The following is a 14,789-nucleotide window of genomic DNA, read 5'->3' on the forward strand; positions in this document are numbered from 1 at the left end:
CACAGTACAATAGCCACGCAACCCTGTTGTTCAATTCACAATACCGCCATACAGTGCCCGTATAATATAGTACTCAAATTATACCACCATACAGTGCTCACGTAAAGAATACAGTTTACAAAGAATACAATACAGTGGCCACACAATACTGTTGGCTCAGGAAGTGCACAGTTTCTCCTTGAGGAGAGCACCTAGAAGATGTAAGGAGGATTATAAGACCGCGGACACTACAATGGGAAATTTAGTATCTTAATTAGAGATGGTATAATGCCTCTGCAGCGCCACCTATTGGAAGGTAGCTTTCCTCTCAGTCTGTGCCGACTTTTTAACAAGCCTTGTAACAATGACTGGAAATATAAGCCAAAGCCAGAGAGAGTCTTCTCCAGAAGGAAAAGATAGCTGTGCATAGACAGGCTGCTTTAGGGGTTTTGCCCTTCATCAGTGTGCAGTAGGTTTCTGGCTGGCTATGTTGTGGGTTGTGAAGGGCATAGTCTCTTCTTATGGAGAGCACCTACAAGCTGCCTACCAATAGGTGGCGCTGCAGAGGCATTGTACCATCTTTCATTTGCATACTAATGGATAGCATTATAAGTCTCCTCACACCTTCTAGGTGGTCTCCACAAGGAGAAACTATTCCTTTCCCGACCCACATCATAGGTATCTCACGCAGCAACCTGAGGGGCAAAAACCCTGAAACAGTCTGTCTGTACATGGCTATCTTTTCCTTTTGGAGAAGACTCTGGCTTTGACTTAAATTCCCTGTCATGTTATAAGGCCTGTTAGAAGGTCAGGCATTAAAGAGGTTGTCCAGTTACGGGACGACCTCTTTTTAATAGAACCCCTGTGTGAAAATAATAAATGGGTGTCTACTCAACTCTCTGCGGCCGCCATGATTCAGTGCTGCAGCTCGCTGTGGTCCCAGTGATTGTTATGATAGAAGATGTCATGTGACCGCTGCAGCCAATTAGAGGCTGTCTCATCATATTTTTGAACTGCTGGTGGCCTTATGGCCGCCTGCAGACGAGCGGAAATCCCGCCGCGGGATTTCCGCCGCTGAAAGTTTGCATAGGAGTGCATTAAAATACGCACTCCTATGCAGACGCCCGCGGTTTGGCCGCGCGAAATCTCGCGCGGCAAACAAACCGCGGCATGTTCTAATTTTCTGCGGGGCACGCACTCACCCGGCCGCCGGCTCCGGTCTGCGCATGCGCCGGCTGCGCGGCAGCCGGCACATGAAAGAGCAGGGGCCGCCAGGCGCGGGTGAGTACGCGCTCGTCCCTGCAGGCGCTCGGGTCGGATCGCGCGGTGAGAATTCTCGCTGCCGGATCCGACCCGCTCGTCTGCAGGCGGCCTATGACGCTCAGGATGTGAGTGCTGATGCCAGGAGAATGGGTGGTGACATTGCAGCCTCTCATTGGCTGCAGCAATCAGCTGATTTCCTGTGACAGGAATCACCGGGACCGCAGCGGGCTGCAGTGCTGGATCCTGGCAGCCATGGAGAGATAAGTAAATTTTTATCTCTGTTTATTATTTTCACATGGGGGCCTTTTGAAATGAGGTTGTTCTGTAACCGGACAACCCCTCTAACTTATAGGGAGGCTGCTTTCCAATAAGAGGCGCTGCAGAGGCATTGTACCACCTCCAACTTGCGTCCTAAATATACTTGTCTGAAACTGACCTAACAGGTGCTTCAGAGCAGAAAGTGATGGGTGAACGTTATACGACATTCTTCCTGCTTCGTATTGTTATAGGCTGAAAAATGATACCCTGGCCAGCAGGTGGCAGAAGTGTCTGCAGGAGTGTATTTGACCAGGGCGGCTGCTCCGATTGGATAACCCCTTTATTTGTAAAGGGTGTTTGATCAGCAATTTTTCTTGATCAGCGATGCTGCGAGACGGAAATATTGCAACGTGTTCTAATTTCCTGCAAGTCTCGCATGAGAATGGACCGTGCCGTACATCGCATAACACATGAACAGAGTGTCCGTGCGATGTGAGTCGCACCTCAGAATGGCTCTCGCTCGTGTGAATGCATCCTTACAGAAAGAGCCAAGCAGGTGAAGGAAAAGAACATTGCCTTCTTCTGAATGTACAATAGATGGCGCTAAAGCATGAGAATTGTGAGGGCCGTTTTTCATAGGAATACTAAAACCCCACAAAGTGGTGATTACAGCATAAAGCCGGGGTCACATGGTCGGCTGGCGGAGGGTCCGACTGCTGCTAAGAAACGATCACCGCATTGGTTTATCTGGATGGAAGCATAGCACAGATTGATTTGACAGTGTTAATCCAGCACTGATGGGATGTGATAAGTGTCTGATTATTCCATACATTATATATTCTGGATTATTGGAATTTCCGCATTACATTACAGGTTTATCCTGGAAGCCGATAGAAGATTTTCACATGTCTTTAGTAAGAGATGTATTTTCATATGATCACAAACTGTCAGTCATGAGTGGGTTAAAAAAATGCTATTTTTCAGGATTGACCCTTGCCCTTTGTATTGTGGTCGGTTTTCTAATAGTTTTATTTATTTATTGCGGAAATAGAACTGACCCCATTATAGTGAATGGGGTCCAATGGGCAGTGTTGGGTTTCATCCTGAGACGGAGCCGCTTGGTTGCAGGGGTTCCCCTTTTCTGCTCCCTGAACAGAGCAGGAAAGGGGAACCCCAAGTGTAGGTGTGAGACCACCCTTACTTCAAGGGGTTCTCCAGGCAAATGTCATTGATAACGTATCCTCAGGATAGGTCAGCAATTCTTGATCGGTTGGGATCTGCCGCTTGGGACCCCGGCTGAACTGGCCCTCGCTGTACATGATACATCAAACAGCGGTTGAAATGGAAGCAGATTGCTCTGACCCCTGTGTAGTGGTCGATGCTGGTAATTGCAGGTGCAGCGGTCATTGATTTCAATGTGAGCTGCGTTTTCAATAAACAGTGCCAGCCACTACACAGAGGTGAGAGCTGACGGCTCTGTAACCTTTTGTTGTAGCCCTGACAGTGGGTACTTGATCAGCTGATCGCCCCAGATCTCGAGTGGTGGAACCCTAGCCAATCAGTTATTGATGACCTATTTTGGGTCATCAATAGTATTTGCCAAGAAAACCCCTTTTAAGTGGATTTTCCTAACTCTTAGTATTGCTTAACAACCACTCTGTTCTTCCTGGTTGCTGCTGACCAGGACATGTGACTGCTGTAGCCAATCAGGGGCCACAGCAGTGACCTTCTATAGCCAGTGATTGGCTGCAGCAGTCACATGGCCTGATCACCAGGAACGGCAGAGTAGTTATGTAGCAATTTTAGGCTTCATTCACAAAATCGCATGAATGACAGGCAGCCGTGACCAAGTCATGGCTGCAACGCCCGTTCAGATGGTCATGGCTGTGGCACATATACGCCGCAGCCCCAGCCTTCCCGCTCCTTGTCGGCTTATGACTAGGGGAAGGGCGGAAGCTTAACAGAGCTAGTCCCTCCCCCTCTCTGTTCCAGCCTATGGAAGCTGCTGGCAAGGGGGAGGGGGCGGGACGTTAGCACACTAGCTCCTGCCCCGCCCCCTCCCATTGCAGACAGCCGGCAAGGGGCAGAGAAAGGGAGAGAAGTGGGAGGGAGTTCATAAGAGTGTGGAGTCGGTCTAGTTTCCCATGGCCAACCTTGTATTATCATGTAGTGTAAGAATAAGCTCACCATACATTGTACCTGTAATACTGCCATACAGTGGACACATAATACCCCAATATACTACTCGGGTAATACTGCCCTGCAGTGCAGGAATAACGTTTACCATTCAATGTTCATCCAGCACTGCCATACAGCGCACATATAATATTCACCCTTCAGTCATCATATAATAGTGCTGTGCAGTTACCAATAATAACTTTTTTTTGCCTTGCTCTGGATCAACATTGGGGAATAATAGGATAAATAACATGGCTATATGTCTTTTTTTCAGCCCAGGGTACATTTACACGGGTGATTGCGATACCGTGCCGAGAAACTCAGCCTAATATCGTGCTCGCCAGCGTGCGTTTTCACAGCGATGCAACGCATTTTTAATTAAAAAACGCGTCTCATCACTCCTGTGAAATTGTGATCCTAGCCATGTGTTTCACATGTGTGAAAGGATCGCAACTGTTTCCCATTGACTTCAATGGTAAAACATCGCATCCACATGCACATCGCATAGTATGCGAGTGCCATCTGATGTCTTTCAAGGTCTCATTGAAAACAATGGGCGAGGCGTTCGGACGGAACGCCCAAAAATGGAACATAATGCGATTTCTTTATTTATTGTTCTCCACACAGCAATGCCGCCACTATTTCATCACTGAGATCTACAAACTTTTTCTGATGTCATCCAGAGGTGCAGATATCTTGAAAATGGTCACCCTTAAACTATGCGCAATGTTAACTGCCTGAGTGTCCATCTTCACTGCAGTATTGGCGTTTGTTTCATGATGAAAGTGGAAAAAAAGGAAAGTTACATTTTAGCGATTAGTTATACTAATTAATTGTAGAGATACCACAAAAAAAACCAAAAAAAAACACAAAAAAGAACCGCCTGGAGTCGCTGACAACAAGACAGAGATGTGGAGTGTGGTCTATGAGTCGTGTGTACTAGTAAGTGAGCTCAAGGTTGTATATACGTTGTCTTAGATCTTCCACTTCCTGTGCAGCTCGGAGGCAGAGCCGTGTGGGTGGAAAAGCCAAAAGCTCTGCTCAGAGCAGGTGAGAAGAACTTGTACAACAAAGAGCATCTGCGTCCCATCCGGACTCGCCATGAAGTCCAACTGGATCGCCGTGTCTGCCTTCCTTCACACGCACCTCTCCATAGCAGGTAACATCCAAAGTCTAAACCGCCACTTGTGCTCCAAAAATATCCTTACAACTTTTTGAAAAAAGTTCTAAAGTGTTTTTATGTATTTATCATTTTGCATATATTTTATGTCTGTTCACTTTAGATTTGTTTTTTTATGTTTTTTACTTTTGTGGACTCGCTGTTGCGCTCGGTTCCGGTCTCGGCTGGCACGCCTTATCTGAGAATGTGCAAGTTGTGTACTCCATGGAGTGAACAGGCAGCACTATCTGGTCATGGGCCGTCGGCTCTGACGATTTGGAGGCAAATTCTTAAATTTTGAAAATAATTCTTTTTATTTCCCTTTTAGTTTTTTTTTTTTTTAAATATAAGTATTTCTCGGCCCGATGAGCGTGATGTTGTGAGCGCGGAGCCCGGCCTATTGTTGGTTTCCTTATCTCTTACTGGCTCGATTCTGCTTATTTAATCATTTTATATTCACTTATTACATTGCATTGTAACATTATGCCAGCTGTGCTAGGAGGCAAAGTCCCTATGGAGAGTATGGGTACTGTAATATATATTTATATATATGTATATGTGCTGTAGTTTGCTTATCGGTACTGAGGTCTCCTGTTTCAGAGAAGTGCAGTTTGCCATTTTGTGCTATTGTCTAGTGAGTAGTGCTGATTACTTTTACTGTAGTTTACCTATGAGTTTTGTAGTTTATCTGTAGGGAAATGTAAGGTTCTGCACATGGGCAGAGGATATACATGTCACCATTACACGCTAAATGGGAAACCACTGGGTAACACTGAGATGGAAAAGCACTTGGGGATTTTAATTAACTGTAAGCCTAACTGGAGCAACCAGTGTCAGGCAGCTGCTGCCAAGGCAAATAGGATCATGGGCTGCATCAAAAGAGGTCTGGTGGCACATGATGAGAACATTGTTCTTCCTCTTTACAAGTCACTGGTCAGACCGCACATGGAATATTGTGTACAGTTTTGGGCAACAGGACTCGAGAAGGACATATCAGCGCTTGAGCGGGTACAAAGGTGGGCAACTAAAGTACAAATGGAATGGGTGGACTACAATACCCAGAGAGGTGATCAAAATTGGGGTTATTTAGTTTAGAAAAATGACCTAATAACTATGTATTAATATATCAGGGCCAGGGACAATACAGATATCTCTCCCATCATCTATATATACCCAGGACTGTAACTATAACTAGGGGGTGACCTCTACATCTAGAGGAAAGAATGTTTATACACCAACATAGAAGGGGGTTCTTTACTGTAAGAGCAGTGAGACTATGGAACTCTCTGCCTGAGGACGTGGTGATGGCAAAATTGATAAGAGTCTAAGAGGGGCCGGGACGCCTTTCTGGAGTGTAACAATATTGCATGTTATACTTACTGATTACTTCAGAAGGGTCGGTGATCCAGGGATTATTCTGATTGATATTGTAGTTTACTATGGGGCACTGCTGTTTGGAGGTCTGCAGTTTACTTGATGAGGTACAGTACTGTACTACATTCATGAGTATTATAGATTACCTATGGGGTGCTGGAATGTTCATATGTACTCTATAGTTAATGTATAGGCGATATAGGGTATCGTACTATAGTCTATGGGTCACTGCAGTTTACATATGGGGTATGGTAGCTTACCTATGAGTTTGGATAGTTTATCTATAGGATAGTGTCGTTTTTCTATAAGTATTGCAGGATACATATCATTTTCCTTATAGGGCACTGTGTTATTTATCAATGGATATAGTAGTTTAATATTACTATTAATATTGTATACTGTAGTTTATATATGAGTTTTATAGTTTATCTATGGAGCAATGTGATTTCCCTATTAACACAATTGTGTACATTTGGTTTACTGTAGCTTATCTATAGGTATTATCTATGGGGTACCTGCTGATATTGCAGTCTATCTATGGGGTATCTATTGATATTACCATGTACTATGGGGCTATTGTCAAATTCTGTACTTTACACTGAAGTTAACCAATGAGTACCGGACTCCTCTATCCATGGGGCACTATGGTTTCTCTATAAGCACTATCATTTAGCTATATGGTATTAATCGTAGATCGCTATGCGTTGATGAAATTTTCCTAGTCTTGAAATGTACATATAGGGTGCCATAACTTACCTATGCGCATTGTCCTTTATATGAGGGGCTCACTGGTTCGCCTATAAGTACCATAGTTTACCTAGAATTTACATATGAGGAACTTAATCGAAATTGTAGTTGACCTAAGGGATGTCTATGCATATTTGTCACTTATTGAGCTGTTTATTTAGTGAGGTTGTTGTATCTGACCCACCAGAGGGATATCAGGAGGATTTCCTATTTTCTAGTAATTATTCTATATTTTTCTACATTTCCTCTATTAGGCTCTTCTCAGTTTTCGCTGCATGTTTCTTTTACAGAAAACATTGAAAAATGATTCACGCTAACATCCCCATTGACTTCCTTGGGGCTGTATTTTTTCCTTTCCTTCCCGTTTTTCTTGGACCTGATGATGGATTCCATTAAAGTTAATTGGTTAGGATCTATTGGGCCAGCTTCACGGGGGAGTAAGGGCAATTATGCCGCTCAAACACACGGCGTATTTGCGTGTCTGAACTGCACTTACACCCCCATATCTCGCCCGTGGCTGTGAGTATTTGTGTGGACGAACACACCACATGTTTAGGTACACAAAAAAATACGAACAAAATCACACGGTTTTTGTGCGTATACGCAGGTTTGTTGCATATGTTGCGCACCTTTACACAAACCCATTGATTTCAATGGACTCTTGCGCTGCACAAATGCGCACCAAATAAAGTACGTCGCGTATTTTTTCACGCATACGAAATATGCAGCGCAAATATGTCCGTGTGAATAAGCCCTAAGGCGTCTCTTTCAATCTTTTGATGAACGGATCTATCAGAACAAAGGTGCCCAGAGAAGAGAGGGGCCCCACAGTAAAGATCGTAAATGGGCTCCCGTGATGCCGCCTGCGGCAAAAGGATCTGTTCATTTTTCTGTACTACCCGATCCCTGTCAACACGGACATGTGATCACCATAGCCAATCACTGGGTGCAGCGGTGACCGGCTACAGCCAGTGATTGGGTCACCTGTCTGTGGTGACAGGGACCAGAAAGTAGAGAGAATGGCGGGGGACCTGGGAAGTGTAGGAACAAAAATGATGGACAATCAGTAAGGTGAATATTGCAAGTGGCCGGACAACCCCAACCGTAATAGAATCCGGAAAGTCATATATTTTATACGGTTTGCAAAATATTAATATGTATAGCAATATTTGATATTTATTACATCGAAGTTTCATGCAATAACTGTCATATAAGATAATACTGATAATTGCCATATAAATGTTTGCCCATTTGGCAAGTGTTCCAGCTTATCTCCCATTTTGCACATACAGCCACCAGTTAGATCGCTGCTTTCATTTTTTTTTTCTGCGTCAAAAATGAAAGTAAAACCTCCCTAATTGCGACGGGTGATTTAATGAGGTGCCAGATCTGTAGCAGAACCATCTTTATAATACTGGCGTTCTCTCATGTGACGGAGGAGCCTTTGGGCCGCCTCATGTACCAGAGCCAACGGGAGATTGCTTCTTCTGCAGTCCCTACAGCTACTACATAGGGGCACGCATGGTGTCATTATAAGATACACCGGTATACGCAGAGTCTTTAGTTTGTAGTATCTATATTTAAACAATCCCAGCATACTGCATTCATGTGTTGATTTCAGCCTTTCTAAGAAGTAAAAACCTGAAACTAAATGCCCCCATACACAATAGGAAAAAGTTGTCCGAACTAATTTAGGCAGGAAAAACATACTTTCAGATGTGTATTGGGGACTACAGACTTTCTCCTCCAGATGAGGAGATAAGTGGCTACCACGGGATTCTGACGGTGGCTTTCTCCACTCTTCCCATAGCAAGCAAATGGGGGCTATTTCGAGCATTCATTCATGGGAAAGCTGTGAGAATTAGCTGTTGACCAAAGGAGCAGTCGGGCAACAGCAAGTGATAGTCTATGAGCACCACTGGCATAACTATAGGAGATGCAGGGGATGTGGTTGCACCTGGGCCCAGGAGCCTTAGGGGGCCCATAAGGCCTCTCTTCTCCATATAGGGAGCCCAGTACTATGAATACAGCATTATAGTTGGGGGCCCTGTTACAGGTTTTGCATTGGGGCCCAGGAACTTTAAGTTACGCCTCTGCATTAAGGGGTTAAGAAAAGTTGGGGGGCCCCAAGATAAACTTTTGCACCCAGGCCCATGAACCTTTAGCAAAGCCCCTGATCACATGTAGCAGATTTTGGTGCAGATCTGCAACAGTTTTCACCCCTTCAATTTGAATTTAATTAAAAGGGTGAAATCTTCTGCAGATCTACACCAAAATCACACTCCTACTATAATACTAAGAACTCTGTGGCTCCATGCTGCACACTATATAACCGGTCCAAATCCCTACAACTGTGCCCTACGTGAGGCTATATTTTAAATTAGGGTCAAAAATTATTTTTTTAAATGATACATTTGCCCCCTTTTTGTGCAGGTATAGAGCACAGAGGGGCGCAACTATGATGGGTGCAGATGGTGCCTCTTCCCCGTATAAAGAGATCAGTACTATAGATTAAGCATTCGGCCTCTTTTACACGGGTGACAGCAATATCACTGTGAGAAAATCATGGCGATATCGCATCTGCGTTCCTGCGATTTTTGTGGGATACCGCTGCAGTTTCTTGCTAAAATATAAGTGGCGCGATTTTGCTGCAATGTTTTTGTGACAAAAAGAATAGAATTTTTTTATGTTAAAATCGCATCGCATGAAAACTCCAATTTCATGCGATGCAACAAAAAAAAAGGCTCCATAAGGAATCATGGGCTACAAAAAAAATATAGAGAGCATTCCGTGACTTTCATTTTCTCGCAAAATAGTAGCAGAGTAAACCTCCGGAATGTGTGGGAACCCATTGGAAAGCTTGGGCTTCATATACATGCTTTCCAATGGGTTCCTTCACGCCGCGTCAATCGTGGTTAAAAACATCCGTGTGAGAGAGGCCTGATAAAGAAAATTATTACTATAAGTTCCAATACTAATTATAGAATTGTAATATATATATAAAACACAATTAGTTATATAATGAGTATTCTATAATTAGTAATAATAATAAGTTTCTTTAGTTCTGTTACTGTTAAATATAGTATAGATCCTTTATATATAGTATGTGGGGGTCGTGCCGCCATCATGATGTACACTGAAATGGGCTGGTCTGATATTTAACAGAAGAGTGGAAGATTTATGACTCGCTGATATTCTAGTAATATCGTTAGTAGCGGAATCCTTCCGTTTTATGTGTACCGTAAAAATGGCGAAGAAAAAAAAATAACTTGGGAAGATGAAAAAGAAAATAAATAACTTTTTAATTCTTTATTTATAAGACCGAGGAATGGACACAAAGAAGGCAAACAAATCCTGATACTTAAATCAGCTGCTGGTACCGCGAACATCAGGGCTCATTCACACGACCGTATGCGAAAAACACTGCATGAGTCAATATAGCGTCTTACTGGTTTGTGTGAGCTGGCTATCGCCGCCTATCTCACGCACGCTGTCATGAGCGGTGTGACTTTGGTATATATTTTTTTAATTCCCCGCTCTGTTTCATAGCGGAGTTGCATATGTATCATCGCCAATATGCAATTTATTACGTATGACCAGCGTTGCATACTCTACCCATACAAAAATATGGGGCTCTCGCTGCGCGGTAGGGGGTGAAATGGAGCGTGCTGTAATATTTTTCACGTGCGTATCTACACGCTAATGTGAACGGATCAATGAAAGTCAATGTATTTTCATTGACTTCATTCACCGCGTGTCACACGGCTGTGCATCACGGGCATAATACTCGCCAAAATCACGGTCGTGTGAATGAGCGCTAACAGTAAAGCATGAGAACTAATATATAGGGTCCAGTACTTGCAATACAAAAATAAATATTATTAGGCCATAACTGATTTGTTTCCAATGTCATCATTTTAGCATCTATGTACCGTAAGAAGAAATAGACAGAAATATTTTTTAGTGTTTATGTAAAATTTCATGGGAAAAAAAATAATGGAAAAAAAGATTTCCAAATAGTAAATTTTTTCAATTTTTTTTTTTTTTTTTTAGAAATTGTAATTTCCTGATTTAGATATGTATTTGGGGGACGGGAGAAGAAAATCATGCGTATGGTGTATATGGTACCGGTTTAAAATCAAACTTCGCAGTAGAATTGGAGGTTTGCTTGAGCCTTCTGAAATGAATTCACAAGCCTCTCATTACGACCGCTCTTATGTTCTTCGTACAGCGTGGCATGCTGTACCTTAGAATTTACATTATTTTCAAAAACATTTTTACCTACAAGGTAAAAAAAAACTATCAGGAATTGTTAAACTTTTGGTCAAGTTGGTTACTCAGTTTCGTCCTCTTTTCGGAGAGGTAGCTGCAATAAAAAGTCTTAAAGGGGTTTTCCAGGCAAAAACTATTGATGACCTATCATTAGAATAAAGTCACCAATAAGTAATCTCTAAGGACCCGGCGCTCAGGATCCCTGGTGATGCACTGACCGCACGGTTTGCTGTGAGTGACGGACGTCGTCATAGGGCATGAGAGCAGAACTGCCATAGCTGCCTTCACTTCCATTAAAATCAATGGGAACTAAAGTGGCTATTACCCTCCATGTCTGAGGCAGAAATGCTGGAAGTATTATATCCGCCTTCAGGTCCCGCTGAGCCAATGAGAGGCAGCAGTCACTCACCCATTCATGAATTCATGAATGGGTGTGTGAGTGAAACCTGCCTCTGATTGGTCAGGCTGTGACCAATCAGAGGCAGATCATTCAGCAGGCGGGGATTTTAAAGCCCCGCTGGCTGAATAGCGCCGAGAAGCAGTTCAGGAGAACTGACAGCGGCCGCGGCAGAACTCCTGCTGCAGCGGAAAGGTGAGTATACAATTTTTTTTTATTGTAACACATTTCTGGATGAATTGCAGGGAAGGGCTTATATATTTAAGCCCTTCCCGACAATTCATCCCGCGATCGCCGGCAGCCCATTGCTTTCAATGGAGCTGGCTGTATTGCCGGCTCCATTGAATTCAATGGGCAAACATCGTTCTTCTCTGCCACAGCTGTTACAGCTGTGGAAGAGAAGAATGATTTGTATTCTATATGTTCTCAATGGGGTCGGCGCTGCTGCCGCCGGCCCCATTGAGCGCATATAGAGAAGAGAACAGGAATTGCAGATCGCAGATAGGTGCGATCTGCGATTTCTGTTCTATAATTTATCGGACGAGCGCATAAAAAGCGCTCATGTGTCCGATACCATTGCAAAGCAATGGTTTTATAAAATCGCCGGACGCATGCGCATGCGCAAATCGCGGCTAAAAACGCCCGTCTGACTAAGGCCTTTGAGTGATAATAACTGCTTGTAAATATGTGCCCATCGTGCACTTACTGTGTACTTTTCATCCATCACTGAGTTCAGCTTAAAATCCATCAGGACTGATAAGACGGACCGCACGCTGAGTTCTCCATGGGCAGCGCTGATACATTCTTTCAGCTGCTGTCCTGCTGGAGAACAATAGTGATGTATTTAGAGAACAGACGACCTGCTGTTCTCTAAATACAGACAAATGACTCTAGTTAGCTTCTAATGGGCTGATTAGCTAATGCAAAATGATCGCTCGAAACTGTCAGTTTTTGACGAATTTTGAGTGACCATCTGTGTGTAAATGCACCTTGAGAAACAGCTGAGTTTAATATTGAAATATTGAGCAATTTAACTGCAGGATTTCTACAGATTTTTGCTATTTTGTGGCAACATATAGTATACTATATAATTTCCTGCTGTGTTTGAGCTGAATGGCACCCACACTGTATCTCATCCCCATATCATACTGTATTACAGTGAGGTGTGAACAGATATTATCACATTTCAGGAAATTTAAAAAACCATATCTTCCGCATAGCTGCATATCTCTCCAGCACATTATATGGCATACATGTAATAGATATATGATATCCACAGCACAAAACGCAGGGCTGGCAGCTGGGTGTCAAAACAAATCTAAAATCACTAATCTTACAGTGTTCACATCTAATCCGAGTCACAACTCAATGCTAAGTGGACAGAAAATAGAAGGTAAAAAACTCATAAAAGCATCAATGTCAGACGTCATGGAAACCTCAAAACATCAGAATAAATCTCAATTATGATAAAAAAAACTGTAATTCATGTGTTAGCGGTGCCTGATGAAGTGATTGAATTACAAGATGGTTCATAGGAATCAATTCTCTCTAACGACGCAGCAAAATCTTTCTTGGTGTATAATCGCGGTCTCTTCATATGTATTTACAGCCTCTTTATAAATTATGCAGTCTCTGTATAGACTCACAGTCTCCTATTATATTCACCGGCTTTAGTTACCAACAATCTCTTAGTTACTTAGCAGGTCTGGCGTGGCGCTCAATCAAACACATTGTCTTTTTTGGTGTAAGGTTTGCTTTGAGACTCAGCGGGTCAACGCAGGGGTGTAGCTAGATGTTCATGGGCCAAGTGCAAAAGCTTTACATGGCTGGTCTACCCCCAAAGTACGTACGTATGTGTGTGATTGTGTATGTGATTGTGTATGTGTGTGTGTATGTGTATGTATGTGTGTGTGTATGTGATTGTGTATGTATGTGTGTGTGTATGTGATTGTGTATGTATGTGCGTATGTGTATGTATCTCTTATACACACACTCATTGTTAAAAAGATGTAAGCACCTAGAAGACGTTGTTGGGATCGAATTAAACTTTTTATATGTGTGATTGTAACGTTGGTATAAGTAAGTGATTACAATATCAGAGCAAAAGAGTAATTTATTATGGAAAACTGAATTCTGGAAGGGAGGCTCTAGTACCCTGTTGTACCGCCTGTAGCTTGGATACAAGATGTGATACGGGGGTGCATGAAGGCTCTAGTACCCTGTTGTACCGCCTGTAGCTTGGATACAAGATGTGATACGTGGGGCATGGAGGCTCTAGTACCCTGTTGTACCACTTCTAGCTTGGATACAAGATGTGATAGGGGCAGGCATGGAGGCTCTAGTACCCTGTTGTACTGCATCTAGCTTGGATATAAGATGTGATAAAGATGGGCATGGAGGCTCTAGTACCCTGTTGTACCGCCTCTAGCTTGGATACAAGATGTGATACGGGGGGCCATGGAGGCTCTACTGCCCTGTTGCACCGCCTCTTGCTTGGATACAGGATGTGATACGGGCGGGCATGGAGGCTCTAGTATCCTGTTGTACTGCCTCTAGCTTGGATATAAGATGTGATACAGACAGACATGGAGGCTCTATTGCCCTGTTGTACCGCCTCTTGCTTGGATATAAGATGTGATATAGGCAGGCATGGAGGCTCTCGTACCCTGTTGTACCGCCTCTAGCTTGGATACAAGATGTGATACGGGAGGGCATGGAGGCTCTAGTACCCTGTTGTACTGCTTCTAGCTTAGATACAAGATGTGATACAGATGGGCACAGAGGTTCTAGTACCCTGTTGTACACGCCTCTAGCTTGGATATAAGATGTAATATGGGCGGGCATGAAGGCTCTAGTACCCTATTCTACAGCCTCTAGCTTGGATACAAGATGTGATACAAGTGGGCATGGAGGCTCTTGAACCCTGTTGTACCGCCTCTAGCTTGGATACAAGATGTGATACGGACAGGTATAAAGGCTCTAGTATCCCATTGGGCTGCCTCTGGCTTGGATGCAAGATGTGATACGAGTGAGCAATGGAGGCCTACAGGTTCCGTATGGTATCCTGTGGCATATCTGTTCATATGTTCTATAACTGAGCTTGTCTAAATCGTACAAACTCATAGGCTGTCGAAGTTGGCGTCCCAGATGGTCCCATACGTG

The 14,789-nt window shown here is 43.5% G+C and overlaps 1 protein-coding gene across 1 annotated transcript in view; it reads left to right on the forward strand.

Annotated features, from left to right (window-relative positions):
* The first annotated feature begins 4,682 nt into the window (after positions 1-4,682).
* The window catches only part of CD247 (CD247 molecule), a 98,034-nt gene continuing 87,927 nt past the window's right edge, over positions 4,683-14,789 (forward strand). Inside the window, exon 1 of the mRNA XM_066598551.1 lies at positions 4,683-4,837. Within this exon, the coding sequence (XP_066454648.1) occupies positions 4,780-4,837 (58 nt within the window). The 5' untranslated portion in view covers positions 4,683-4,779. The remainder of the gene's footprint in view (positions 4,838-14,789) is intronic.

This window comes from Eleutherodactylus coqui, chromosome 4 (assembly GCF_035609145.1).
Source record: "Eleutherodactylus coqui strain aEleCoq1 chromosome 4, aEleCoq1.hap1, whole genome shotgun sequence".
In the NCBI taxonomy this organism is placed as follows: Eukaryota; Metazoa; Chordata; class Amphibia; order Anura; family Eleutherodactylidae; genus Eleutherodactylus; species Eleutherodactylus coqui.